The sequence below is a fragment of the Plecotus auritus genome, assembly GCF_963455305.1.
Source record: "Plecotus auritus genome assembly, chromosome: 7".
In the NCBI taxonomy this organism is placed as follows: domain Eukaryota; kingdom Metazoa; phylum Chordata; class Mammalia; order Chiroptera; family Vespertilionidae; genus Plecotus; species Plecotus auritus.
In genome coordinates this window covers 135,179,386-135,193,482 of record NC_137774.1, presented here as the reverse complement: position 1 = coordinate 135,193,482, position 14,097 = coordinate 135,179,386, and the positions used below count along the sequence as shown (strand labels likewise).

Genomic DNA, 14,097 nt, shown 5'->3' with positions numbered 1-14,097 from the left:
AACCCAGTCATTGTTTAATAGCATGATATTTAGTCTCCATGTGTTTGATTTTTTTGGATTGTTTTTATTGTAGTTGATTTCCAGTTTTATGCCACTGTGATCTGAGAAGATGCTTGATATGATTTCTATCTTCTTGAATTTGAAGAGACTTTGCCTGTGACCCAATATATGGTCTATCTTTGAAAATGACCCATGTGCACTTGAGAAGAATGTATATTCTGTGGCTTTGGGGTGAAATGTTCTGAAGATGTCAATTAATTCCATCTGGTCTAGTGAGTCATTTAGGATTGATGTTTCTTTGCTGATGTTTTGTTTAGAGGATTTGTCCAATGATGATAGTAGGGTATTAAAGTCTCCTACTATGATTGTATTACTGTCAATCTCTCCCTTGATATCTTCCAGGAGTTTTTTTTATATATTTGGGTGATCCTGTATTGGGTGCGTATATGTTTACCAGAGTTATTTCTTCTTGTTGGATTGCTCCCTTTAGTATTATGAAGTGGCCTTCCTTATCTCTTGTTATGTCCTTCACTTTGAGATCTAATTTGTCAGATATAAGTATTGCTACCCCCGCTTTTTTTTTTCATTTCCATTTGCCTGAAAAACGTTTTTCCATCCCTTCACCCTCAGTCTGTGTGCGTCTTTTTTTCTGAGGTGGGTTTTTGTAGACAGCAGATATATGGGTCATGTTTTCTTATCCAGTCCGTTACCCTGTGTCTTTTGATTGGGGCATTTAAGCCATTTACATTTAAAGTTATTATTGATAGGTACTTGTTTGTCACCATTTTTATTCTTTACCCCTGTGTTCCTTCTTCGCTTCCTATTTCTTCTTTTTACAGCAGACCCTTTAGCATTTCTTGCATTGCTGGTTTGGTGGTAATAAACTCCCTTAGTCCTTTTATGTCTGTGAAGCTCCTGATTTCACCTACAATTTTGATTGATAGCCTTGCTGGTTACAGTATTCTTGGATTCAGACCCTTTCTTTGCATGACTTTGTATATTTCATTCCATTCCCTTCTGGCCTGATGTGTTTCTGTTGAGAAATCAGTCGCTAGTCTGATGGGGGATACTTTGTAGGTAACTTTCTGTCTCTCTCTGGCCGCTTTTAAGATTCTTACTTTGTCATTAGTGTTTGCCAATTTAATTATAACGTGCCTTTGCGTCGGTCTTTTGGGGTTCATTTTGTTTGGGACTCTGTGAGCTTCTTGGATTTGTGTGGGTTTTTTCTTCCCTATATCAGGGAAGTTTTCTGTCATTATTTCTTCAAACAGGTTTTCTATTCCTTGCTCAGTTTCCTCTCCTTCTGGCACCCCTATTATGTGGATGTTGTTTTGTTTTTTTGTTGTCCCAAAGTTCCCTTAGGCTCTCCTCCTGCTTTTTAAATTTTTTTTCTAGAAGCTTCTCTACTTGGGTATTTTTTCCTACCTTGTCTTCTAGCTCACTGATGCGGTCCTCTGCTTCTTCTAGTCTACTCTTGATGCTTTCTATTGAGTTCCTTACAGCAGCGATGTCATTTTCCATTTCTTCTTGATTCTTCTTCATTTCCTCTTATTTCTTACACATATTGTCGAATTTTTCTTCCATTCTTTTCATCCACTTTATGACCATTTCTCTGAATTCTTTCTCTGACAGGTTGTTTGCCTACATTTTGTTTACTTCCTTTTCTGGTGATGCCTGCTTTTCTTCCATATGTGGGCTGTTTCTTTGTCTCCCCATGTTCTCTCTTCTCCACGTTTCTGGTTATGTAGTTCTTTCTCTCCTGTGTTGATTTAAAGGCACAAAATACAACACACCAAGGCACAACACACAAGGCACTGAACACAAATGTATTCATGATATTAATAACCCCAAATAAAGGTGAGCACCAGAGAAAGGCGAATTAGAGGATAAGAAAGAAAGAAGAGGAGAAAGAAAAAAAAAGGAGTGCAAAAATGAAATTGGGAAAAGGAGAAAAAAAAAGAGGGAAAAGAGAGAGAATAAGAAAGAAGAGGGGGGAAAAACTGTATGTATGGGGAGAAAACTCCAATAGAACAGCCACTAATCCAAACACATGCCAGCAACAAGTACCTGTTGTTTGCAAACTACAAACAACAACTAATAGCAAGTGAGACGTGGGAAAACAGAAGCAAAAAACAAACAAAAACAAAACAAAACAACAAAAAGAAAAAGCGAAACAATCTCAGAAACAAGCATAAAAAATTGATATAATCAACAATAAAGCAAGCAACAAAAGGACAGAGAGAAAAAAAATTTTGAATAGTGAAGAAAAATAAGAGAGAGGTGTGTATGAACTTGGAGCAGGGGATTGGAAATTAGATATATAAGTACAGTGAAATTTTAACGGGTTAAAAAGAAGGAATAGGGAAAATCTAAAGCAGGAATAGGATAAGGGAAACAGGACAACAAAAGGGGAAAAGTGAGGAAGAGAGTGATAGCATAAAGGTAATGTTGAGATAGAGTAAAATGATGCTAAAGGAAAGATGAAAATAGAATGTAGCATACTAATCCCAAAGCAAAATAAAGATAGAAAGAAAATGACACGTTTTTTAAAAAAAGGTAATGTAGTAGTAATGATACTGATTGAAAAGAAAAATGTATTAATTAAAAGTAAAATCAAGTGAGGAAAAAAAAATTTAGTTTCTTAAGTAAAAGATGAAAAAAATAAAAATAAAAATGTGCAGTAGTGAAGGTCATTCACTTCCTCTACTGTTCTGTTTGGCACGCCTGTTTCCTAGTCGGGACAGAATTGAAGTTCCCTAAGTTCCACTGCTCCTCAGTGTTGTAAACCAGTTCTGATTTTTAAGCAGGCAATTTATTTGTGTTTACACAAGAGTCAATTTGTGATTCAGCCTCTGGGTTGCAGTGTTTCTGGATTTACCTCTGGGTCTATAGATCCTCTCTAGCTAGTGTTTAGATTTGTTTTCCCTGTGGCACTTAACACCGGTTTGGGGGAGTGGGTTGCCCCAGAGCTGGTTCTCTGATGGTTATTCCCCGCTCTAATTCCCAGGTTCCAGAAAAACAACTTTCCCTTGCAGTCTCTTAGAGTGTCCCCAGTTGGGTGATTCTATGTATTGGGCTTAGTAATCTGAAGCAAGGATTTAAAGAGAAAAAAAAAAAAAGAGCCAGAGTTAAGTGTGTGAACTCCGGGGCTGCACGCAAATCTGTACAGTCTTTTTCCCCTTGGGTCTAAGCAGCCGGCACACTTTTAAAATTTTTAGCCTGTCCTTTTGCTCCCAGATCAAAATGGGTTGCTTTTTATTTTTTTTATTTATTTTTATTTTTTTAAATAAATCTTTATTGTTCAGATTATTACAGGTGTTCCTCTTTTTTTTCCCCCATAGCTCCCCTCCACCTGATTCCCCACACCACCCCATGCCCTTACCGCCCGCCACTGTCTTCATCCATAGGTGTAAGATTTTTGTCCAATCTCTCCCCGCACCCCTCACACCTCCTTCCCCCTGAGAATTGTCAGTCCACTCCCTTTCTATGTCCCTGATTCTATTATATTCACCAGTCCATTCTGTTCTTCAGATTTTTTATTCACTTGATTTTTATATTCACTTGCTGGTAGGTATGTATTTGATGTCATTTTATTGCTCATAATTTTTTTATTAAAATATATTTTATTTATTTTTTTACAGAGAGGAAGGGAGAGGGATAGAGAGCTAGAAACATCGATGGGAGAGAAACATCGATCAGCTGCCTTCTGCACACCCCCCACTGGGGACATGCCCGCAACCAAGGTACATGCCCTTGACCGGAATCGAACCTGGGACCTTTCAGTCCACAGGCCGACGCTCTACCACTGAGCCAAACCGGTTTCAGCTTATTGTTCATAATTTTTATCTTTACCTTTTTCTTCTTCTTCCTCTTCTTAATGAATACCCTTCAGCATTTCATGTAATCCTGATTTGGTGGTGATGAACTCCTTTAGCTTTTTCTTGTCTGTGAAGCTCTTTATCTGACCTTCAACTCTGAATGATAGCTTTGCTGGGTAGAGTAATCTTGGTTGTAGGTTCTTGCTGTTCATCACTTTGAATATTTCTTGCCACTCCGTTCTTGCCTGCATAGTTTCTGCCGAGAAATCAGCTGACAGTCGTATGGGTGCTCCCTTGTAGGTAACTAACCGTTTTTCTCTTGCTGCTTTCAAGATTCTCTCTTTGTCTTTTGCCCTTGGCATTTTAATTATGATGTGTCTTGGTGTGGTCCTCTTTGGATTCCTCTTGTATGGGGTTCTGTGTGCTTCCTGAACTTGTAAGTCTATTTCTTTCACCAGGTAGGGAAAGTTTTCTGTCATTATTTCTTCTAATAGGTTTTCAATACTTTGCTCTCTCTCTTCTTCTGGCACCCCAAAAATTCGGATGTTGGTACACTTAAAGTTGTCCCAGAGGCTCCTTACACTATCTTCATATTTTTGGATTCTTTTTTCTTTTTGTTTTTCTGGTTGGGTGTTTTTTTGTTTCCTCCTATTTCAGATCTTTGGTTTGATTCTTGGGGTATGTTGATCTACAGTTGAGTTTCTGTATATTCTTTATTTCAGACAGTGTATGCTTAATTTCTGACTGGTCCTTTTCCATTTTTTTGGCATTCTCATTAAGATCCTTAAAGTTCTCACTAAGTTCCTCAGCAGTTTTTAGAAGATTCTTGAGTAACCTTATAAATGTGGTTCTGAACTCTATGTCATCCAGTAGTTTGCTTTCCTCCATTTCTTTCATTCGTGACATGTTTGTCTCCGCATTTTGTTGCTTCCTTTTGTTGATGGAGTGGCTTTGTGTGGTAGGTGACCTATAGGGGCCAGTAGCTCAGCCTCGCCAATCACCTGAGGTGGACGCCTTTGGTACACCCCTTTGTGGGCTGAGTGCAAAGTCTTGGTGTAGTTAAGCCTTGATTGCTGTTGGTACACTGGGAGGAATTGACCTCCAGGCCAATTGGCTGTGAGGACCTGCTGTGTCTATAATGGAAGAACTGCTGCGCTGGAGACATGCTTATGGTGCAGGACTTGTTTCAGTGGGGCTTTCGTGCTCACTGAGTCTGCCTCTTGAATGTGTCACTTATGGATGTGAGGAGTTGAAATCTGGTATCTCACACTGACCACTAGGTACACTGGCTTCTGGATCTCCAATGGGGTGCAGGTCAGCTACTGTCTGAGGCTACCCAGCAGGCGCTACAGCGAGAACTATAGTTTTCTCCTCTTTGCTTGGGGTTTGGAGGTTTTGGAGCTATCTGACCCAGGCTGCAAGTTTGCTAGGTTAAGCTGCGATAGGGCAGGTCATTCATATGCTAAAGCCGCTGCTTGGAGCTTGGGTGGGTTTTTAGATTGTGCTGGGCAGGGTCTCAGGGCGTGACTAGGCTAGGGCGTGGCAAACAGTGATGGCTGCCAGTAAGCCAGCTCTGTGTCTCTGACCGCGTCCCCGCGTCCCACGCCCCAGCACAGTAAACAATTATTCCTGTGCGCAGCCCTGCAAGCAAGCCACCCTCACTTTCCGACCCCACGGCAGACAGTCCAGCTTATCCCCTTAGGAGTTTGGGTCACCCGCGTCTCCCCAGAAACTGGAGTTTGGAGTAATCGGAAGCTTGTCTCCCTTCGGGTTGAAAAAAGCAGCGCTCCCAGTCGCCCGTCGCCAGCCCGATTCGCGCGCCTCCATACCTCAGCTTTTCAGCACTTGTGCACCTCTCAATGCTGTTTGTTCTTTCCTTCTAGTTGTAGAACTTACACTCAGCCAGCTTTCCCGTGGTTCTGGGTGATAAGACGTTTTGTCTTTTAGTTGTAGTTTTGAAATTGTTGTGTGAGGCAGCAGTTTAGGTGTTTACCTACGCCGCCATCTTGGATCCTCTCCAAAATGGGTTGCTTTTTAGAGTTCCTTTCTGTTAGCAGCTCTGTGGACCCCCTTCCGCATTCACGGATCACGCCAGCCCCAACAGCCACGGATTTTTCTAGGCACAGACTTCCCCAGGTCTCCAGGTCCCACGTGCGCCTGCGTTTCTCTCTCCTGCTGGGACCACAGACCTCACCTTCTCTCAGGTGAAATCTGACCTTTCCGTGGTGGAGTGTAGAACTCCTCTGAATCCGCATGCTTGCGCCACTTGGGAACCGGTGTTCTCGGATTCACAGCTGTTCGGTGGGTGCTGTAGTTGTAGATTCCCTGGGCTTTTCAGGCTCCTGATAACATCCACTTTCCCCTTCAAGATGGCGTGGTCTCCGCGTCCGAGCCAGTCGCTCCAGGAGAGAACCTAGCAGCATTGGGGGCTGCCCGGTCAGGGGAGCCCCGTCCAACAGTCCCCACCTTCTCCTGGAGTATAGCTGTCCCTCAACTCACCAACAAACACTCCCTGTGTGACCATACACTCTCCCTTTGTTTTCTCACACACTATCTTGCAGTCTGCCTTCCCATTGGCAGCCATCTTCCTGCCACCCAAATTATCTTGCTTTTTAACTTTCCTGTGAGCCTTTGTTCTTTTGCCCCCAAAGAAAACCCAGTCTGTAACTTAAATAGCAAAGAACTCCTTCTCACACTCCAGTCTAAAAACACAGGTGGTTCACTGGTGGCATTTCTGCCTTTTTTTTCTTTTTTTTAAACTAACATGTTCCCTGGTGGGGTAAATAATCTGTTAACCGTGAAATCAGTTTGACAGTATATATTACATTGGGTGGCCAGATTATTATGATCTCTGAACACATAATAATCTGGCCACTCAGTGTATATCCTATATAATAAAAGGCTAATATGCAAATTTGCCCCTCAACCAGGAGTTCAACTAGCAGGCAGGCCGGCCAACCGCCCATGTCCCTTCCCCCTGGCCCGGCTGGCCAGACCCCACCCATGCACGAATTCATGAACCGGGCCTCTAATACACACACACACACACACACACACACACACACACACACACATGCCAGATTATTATGCGTTCAGAGATCATAATAATCTGGCCACTCAGTGTATATCACACATATCCAAGTAGATAAAAAAAAATTAAATCCCCCCCCCATACACACACACACACACACACACACACACACACACACACACACAAACATACACACTTCATATTACTATTAGGGAAAAAAAAGAAACAACTATTTTACCACTGCATAAAGGATTTCATAAGTTAAAAGAAAGGGGAAAAATCATAGATGACAGGACAATTTTAAGTAATTTAAGTTTGAAGTTCTTTATTTATTAAGAAACAAATTTAAAAGGCAAACTAGGACAGTCAGAAAAATATGACAAAATATATCTCCTTTACATTTTAAAAGTTCATACAAATTCACTTTAAAACCCCACTGTGACACCAATAGATAAGTAAAGGACATAAGCAATTCACAGTAGAGAAAGTATCATAGTTACATATGAAAACCAATCTTTCTAATAATTTAAGAAATACAAATGAAGCCAAAATGTCAGTTTTCATTCATCATTTATTAAATATCACTCCTGTTGGGAACATAATTTAGAACAGCTCTTTGGAATAAGGTTTCAAGTCAGGAGACTTGAAAATATTTAAACCCTTTGATATAGTTATTATTCTAAACAACCCAATTGAATAAAACATACGAAGGGCATGTAGAGGAAATTTACAGAATGGGAAACGCAAATGGCTAATAAATAAAAGAAAAGGTTTCAGCTTCAGTAGTAATCAGGGGTGTGCAAATTAAAATCACAATGATGAGATTTAATTTCATACCTCTTATGCTTGAAAAAACAGAATTCTGACAATACCAAGTGTTAAGTCTATTAGAACAACAAGAATTCTTATAGGCTGCTGATGGGAATATAAATTGGTAAAACCACTTTGGAAAACAATATGGCAGTATTTAATAAAGTTTAAGATTTGCATATACTATTGCTTAGTAATTTTATTCCTAAATATATACTCCAGAGAAACACTTGCATTGTCCACAAGAAGATTTCATGTATAAGAATGTTCATAGAAACATTTAAAAAAATTTTAATCTTAGGGGAAACCTGGATATCCATTATCAGAAAAATATGTAGATTGTGGTGCTTCTATACAATGGATTACCATTCAGCACAGTGGTACAACTGTGCACAACAACTGGATTATAACCTAATATTTAACTAAATATTTAACCAAAGACGCAAAATAAAAGACATATGTATAGTAACATACATTTGCCAGAACTCATCAGCCTATACACTTAAGGCCTATGCATTTCCTGTATGTAAATTATATCTCAATTAAAAATTCATACAGTATGAAGACTCATATCAAGTTCCAAACTAGGCAAAATAAACATGTATTATTTATGGATACCTACATATGTGGTAAAATTATAATGAGATGTGTCATCTATAATAAGTAAAACATAATATGCTAATTAGACCGGACAGCCAAACAACCTTCCAGACGAAGCCGGGGCTGCGAGGGCTGAGGCAAGCCACCACAGCTGCGAGGGCCAAGCCCCTTGAACGAATTTCGTGCATTGGGCATCTAGTCTATATATATAAAAGGCTAATATGCAGTGTCCCCTCAGGAGTTCGATCGGGAGTTCAGCCGGCAGCTGGGAAAGGGAGGCCCCGGCCAGTAGCCGGAAGGCCCCTATCGGCCCTGATTGCCAGCTAGGCCTAGGGACCCTACCGTGCATGGATTTCATGCTCCGGGCCTCTAGTCTTCCTATATAATAAAGAGGTAATATGCAAATTGACTGTCATGCCCTCACAAGATGGCTGCCTGCAACCAGGCCGACGGGGTTAGTGAGGGATGACCAAATGACTGAACAAGCAGGCTGTGTGGGGTGACCAAGCCGGTTAGCGAGGGACGACCAAATGACTGAACAGCAGGCTGTGTGGGGCGACCAGGCCAGCAGGGGGGTTAGTGAGGGACCTGGCTGGCCGGTGGGCTGTGAGGGGCGACCAGGCTGGCAGGGGAGACGTTTGGGGGCAACCAGGCCAGCAGGGGGGGAAGTTGGGGGTGACCAGGCTGGCGGGGGGGGCAGTTAGGGACAACCAGACCAGTAGAGGGGGGCAGTTGTGGGCGACCAGGCCAGCAGGGGGGGGGCAGTAAGAGTCAACCAGGCTGGCAGGGGGGGGCAGTTAGGAGTGACCAGGCCGGTGGGGGTGGTGCAGTTGGGCGCAACCAGGCTGGCAGGGGGCGCAGTTGTGGTGACTAGGCTGGCGGCGGGGGGCAGTGAGGGGTGACTAGGCCGGCAAGGCGGGCAGTTGGGGGCAACCAGGCCAGCAGCGGGGGTCAGTTAGGGGTGACCAGGCAGGCAGGCCAATGAGTGATTAGGACCCAGCGGTCCAGGATTGTGAGAGGGATGTCCGACTCTCCCCCGAGGGGTCCCGGATTGGAGAGGGTGCAGGCTGGGCTGGGCCCCCCCTCCCCCATGCATGAATTTTGTGCACCGGGCCTCTAGTAATTAAACATCAAACCTCTGAAAAGGAAGGGTGGGGGATAGATGGAGTGAGGTATACATCAGTGGATACTTTATTTTAAATATCTGAGGCAAATATGGAAAAATTTATTAAAGCTGGGTCATAGGTAAGTTCAATATATTCTTTTGTGTGTTTGAAACATGTTTATGAAATTTTTAAAGAATAACCTTATTGTGATATAGTTTATACACCATATACAATCTGCCCATTGGAAGTATATAATTCAGAGGTTTTTAGTGTATTCACAGAGTTCTGCAATCATCACATCAATTTCAGAACATTTTCATCACCAGAAAAAGAAACAAACTCAATAGTAGTCACTCATTTCTTTCCAACCCCCCACAGCCCTATGCAACCACCAGTTTTGTCTCTATGGATTTGCCTATTCTGTATATTTTATGTAAATTGAATTATATAACATGTGATCTTTTGTAACTAGCTTTTTTACTTAGCATGTCTTTAAGATCCATCCATGTTGTAGCATATGTCAGTACTTCATTTCTTTTTATTGCCAAATAGTATTCCATTGTATGTTATACTACATTGTGTTACTCATCAATTGATGGGCATTTGAATTGTTTCTACCTTTTGGCTATTAACCAGTTAACTGCCACAATATTTTGAATTTAATTAAAAAAGATCTGTTTGCGTCTATAGATGCTTATGGCATACAAATAGTTAAGAATAATGCTGCTATGAACATTCATGTACATGTTTTTGTTTGGTTGTATGTTTTTATTTTTCTTGATATAGACCTAGGAATAGAATTGTTGGGTTGTGTGGTAACTCTGTTTAACTTTTTGAGGAACTGCCAGACCCCTCCAAAGCAGCTGCACCATTTTACATTTCTACTGTATTGTATTGTATATGAAATTTTTAATTAAAAATTTCTGCAGCTCTTTATCCAATTAAAGAGACATGTATTAAATACATGTCCAGTATTCACATATATGAGGCACTGTGATATGTACTGAGAGGCAAGCAAAAATGTAAACTAATGTAAGCAGTAATTGTAAGGAGTACAATAACATTCACATCTTCTATAATAATAAAAGCATAATATGCTAACTAGACCGACAGCTGAACCACCTTCCAGATGTCATTTTGGACATCCTTCCTGATGAAGCTGTGATGGCGGGGGCCGAGGCAAAGGCGGTTAGGGGTGATCAGGTGGGCAGGCAAGCAATTAGGGGCAATCAGGTAGGCAGGCAGAGTGGTTAGGGGCGATCAGGCAGGCAGGCAGGCAAGCGGTTAGGAGCCAGTGGTCCCGGATTGTGAGAGGGATGTCCGACTGCCAGTTTAGGCCCGATCCAGTCGGACATCCCCAGAGGGGTCCCGGATTCTGAGAGGGTGGTGCAGGCTGGGCTGAGGGACACCCCTCCCCCCCGCACAAATTTCATGCACTGGGCCTCTAGTATTCATATAACTTCGTAAGTATTAGAGCGCTGTGGAGCAAGGAGAGAGTAATTAGTCCTGAGTATTAAAAAACTGGAGAACTTCTCTGAGAAGTTAAATGTTTCAAATCACCTTTTGAATTAAGAATTTTTAATGATATAGACAAGTACTTATATTTGGTAAAAAAATAATAATTTCAAATTTTTTATATGGTATAGTCTTAACTATATTATAGAAGTAGGAAAGGTAGGACACACTGAATTATTGATAGTTAGTTATAGGTAGAATTATAGGTGACTTTTTCTTCTGGAGCCTCCACATTTCTACCAGAAGCATCATAATACTTTTGTATTCAGAAAAAGTATTAAAAATAATAAAAGTTAAATTATCAGAGCCTAAACTCCATTGTGTCTTATCATAGAGAAATTTTTATCTATGGTTTTAAAAAAAAGCATACTACTATATAATTATCTGGTTTCTTTTTTAAGTTTCATGCAGAAATTTATTTTGACCATGACTTACAAAGTTATGTCCTTGTGGATCAAGGCAGTCAAAATGGTACAGTTGTTAATGGAAAACAGATTCTTCAGGTGAGTATATATATATTAATTACTTGCACATTACTTTTAAAAATTGAACTGAAATTTTTTATTCCTGAAGGCTGTAGTTATTATACATATCATTTGGTTAGGTCAGTGTTCAAGTCCAAATGTGTTACATGGAAGGGAATTCCCAGAAAGGGCTGAAGAATGATATAATAAGTTAATACTTGACTATTGAGTTTTGACTTCTAATTATGTATCTATGCCTTGTTTTAAGAGATAAATACATTTAAAAAATATGTTTTTATTATTTCAGAGAAGGGAGAGGGAGAGATAGATACATCATTGATGAGAGAAAATCATCCCTCACTGCCTCCTGCAAGCCCCCTACTGGGGATTGATTCCACAACCCCAGCATGTACTCTGATTTAGAATTGAACCTGACCTCAAGGTTCATAGGTAGATGCTCAAACACTGAGCCACACCGGCCCGGCGAGATAAATGTATTTTAAAGCTATTCAGACTAACTGTTTTTACAGCAGCTTTAGGGGTCTTCTTTTTTGTGTTTTTAAAAATTTATTTTAATGAAAGTGTTGCTAAACTTCAAATTCCTTGAAGGCAGGGGCTATGTCTATCCAATTAACTCTTCTGTTTTCAACATGTAGCAAAGTGCTTGGCACTGGAAGGGAGCCGTATTCTTAGAAAATGAAATAAAATGAAATTGTCAAGAGGAAAAAGAATAATGATGCACTTATCCCCTGAACACTTCATCTTTTTTACTAGAATTATTTGTTTTGGTACTAGATTGTTTAAAGTTTGGGTGGGTATTTCTCTGATAGGATTGGGCATGGAGATAGGAGATTGTGATATTTGATAATATAAAAATCAGATGTTTCCCATTTCTGTTATCTTCTCCACTAGTAGAACATTATGGATCATCCTCAAGTTGTGGAAATGTGTGTGCATATGTGTGCCTATCTCATTGAGAACCATCTCAAAAATATTTTTGTTATAATCAGACATTACTTCCATTTGACATAAAATAGTCATGTATAACTCTTTTGGGTTTCTGTTTTGTAATTTTTCCCCTCAGCCTAAAACTAAATGTGACCCTTACATACTTGAGCATGGAGATGAAGTGAAAATTGGAGAGACTGTGTTGTCCTTTCACATTCACCCTGGCAGTGATACCTGTGATGGCTGCGAACCAGGGCAGGTTAGAGCTCACCTTCGTCTTGATAAGAAAGATGAAGCTTTTGGTATGTGAAACTGTTTTTAATGTGTATGATAACTTTTTAATTCACTGGAGTGTGCTAAAAATATATCAGTTGGCTACCAGCTTCATATCTTGATAAAATACTATATTGAGAGAATTTATATATATTACTGATTTTAAAGAGAGGAAAGGAGAAAGGGAGGGAGAAAAGGACGTAGAGAGAGGGGTAAGGAGGGAGGAGAAAGAGAAACATCAATGAGAGAGAAACATCCATTGGTTGCCACCCGAGCTCTCCCTGACTGGGGATTGAACCTGCCATCTTTGGGTACAGGACAACACTCCAATCAATTGAGCCACACTGGCTAAGGCGAGATAATTTATATTTCAATAAATATTGTCAAATGAGAATAAGAAATGACATGTATTTCAAATTTGAGAACTAGGCTAGTCTATTATGATTGTAGTTGATTTTTCTGTGTAATAACTTAGCTGCTCTTTTATAGCATTCGGTTACTTTCTGACTAGGAGATAATCATTAGCTCTGTTTTTGCTAATCTAGCTATGTATTCTTCAAAAGAGTAATTGTGACACAACTATAATATTAGTTTCCTTTTAACATTTATTTACTGATATGAAAAAGTCATCCGCAGTTAAACTCTGTCATAAAATAGTAACATCTATAACAGCCGTGGGCAAACTACGGCCCGCGGGCCGGATCCGGCCCGTTCGGCTGTTCTATCTGGCCCGCGGAGCCGAAAGAGCAGAGGGTTCTCTTGCCCTCCCCTCCGCTCCTTCACCAGCAGCAGTGTTAACATGGCAACGTTGGGAAACACAGCCGCAGCTCTTTCTTCTGAGTGGGTGGATTTATATCCGCCCATTCAGTAGAAGGAACAACCTCTCAATCTTCCAGAGGCTCCTTGTAATGCCCGCGGACGCGTCCCCCGACATCACCCTGGGAATGCGTAGACACGTTATCATGGTGATGTAGGGAGACACGCCCCTGGAGAGCACAGTATCAGAGCATTAGCTAAAAAGGAGACCAACAACACTGTTCCCACTGAAGTTGATGTTTTAAAGACCAAAAACCTTTCAACCCAGTCTACATTGCCATCTACATCTACGTCCTGGGCATAATTTGGATGTTGCACTAAAGAAAATGTTTAATTTACTGTTTACACATTTTGTTCTTTTCTATTTGTTTTAGTTTTAAATTATTTTATTATATATAAGTTTAATTTGAAAGGCTTTTGTACCTTTCCTTTGTTAGGCAATTTTATTTTGCCTTTGCCATCTTCAATATAAGGTATGTTATTGTGCTATGATTCCTCCGGATGTCTTTCCTTCCAGACAAAGCCACAGTGGGTGGGGACAGAGGCAGAGGCGGAGGCCCAGGCCGTGGTGGGGATGGGCCGGGGTCGGGGCCAAGGCCCTTGCACGAATTTCGTGCATCGGGCCTGTAGCAGAAAATAGTAGGCCAAGATATTAAGAGTTATTGGTTGATATGCTTTTCCTACTATAGTTTATGTTGATGTGTCATCTAAGTATA

General features: G+C 40.8%; 1 protein-coding gene across 2 annotated transcripts in view; it reads left to right on the top strand.

Moving 5' to 3' along the window:
• AGGF1 (angiogenic factor with G-patch and FHA domains 1) overlaps window positions 1-14,097 on the top strand; it is a 44,016-nt gene that overhangs the window by 21,239 nt on the left and 8,680 nt on the right. For both annotated transcript variants that reach the window (XM_080677243.1, XM_080677242.1), the window contains exons 9-10: window positions 11,282-11,383; window positions 12,429-12,594. In XM_080677243.1, coding sequence (XP_080533369.1) covers window positions 11,282-11,383; window positions 12,429-12,594 — 268 coding nt within the window. The remainder of the gene's footprint in view (window positions 1-11,281; window positions 11,384-12,428; window positions 12,595-14,097) is intronic.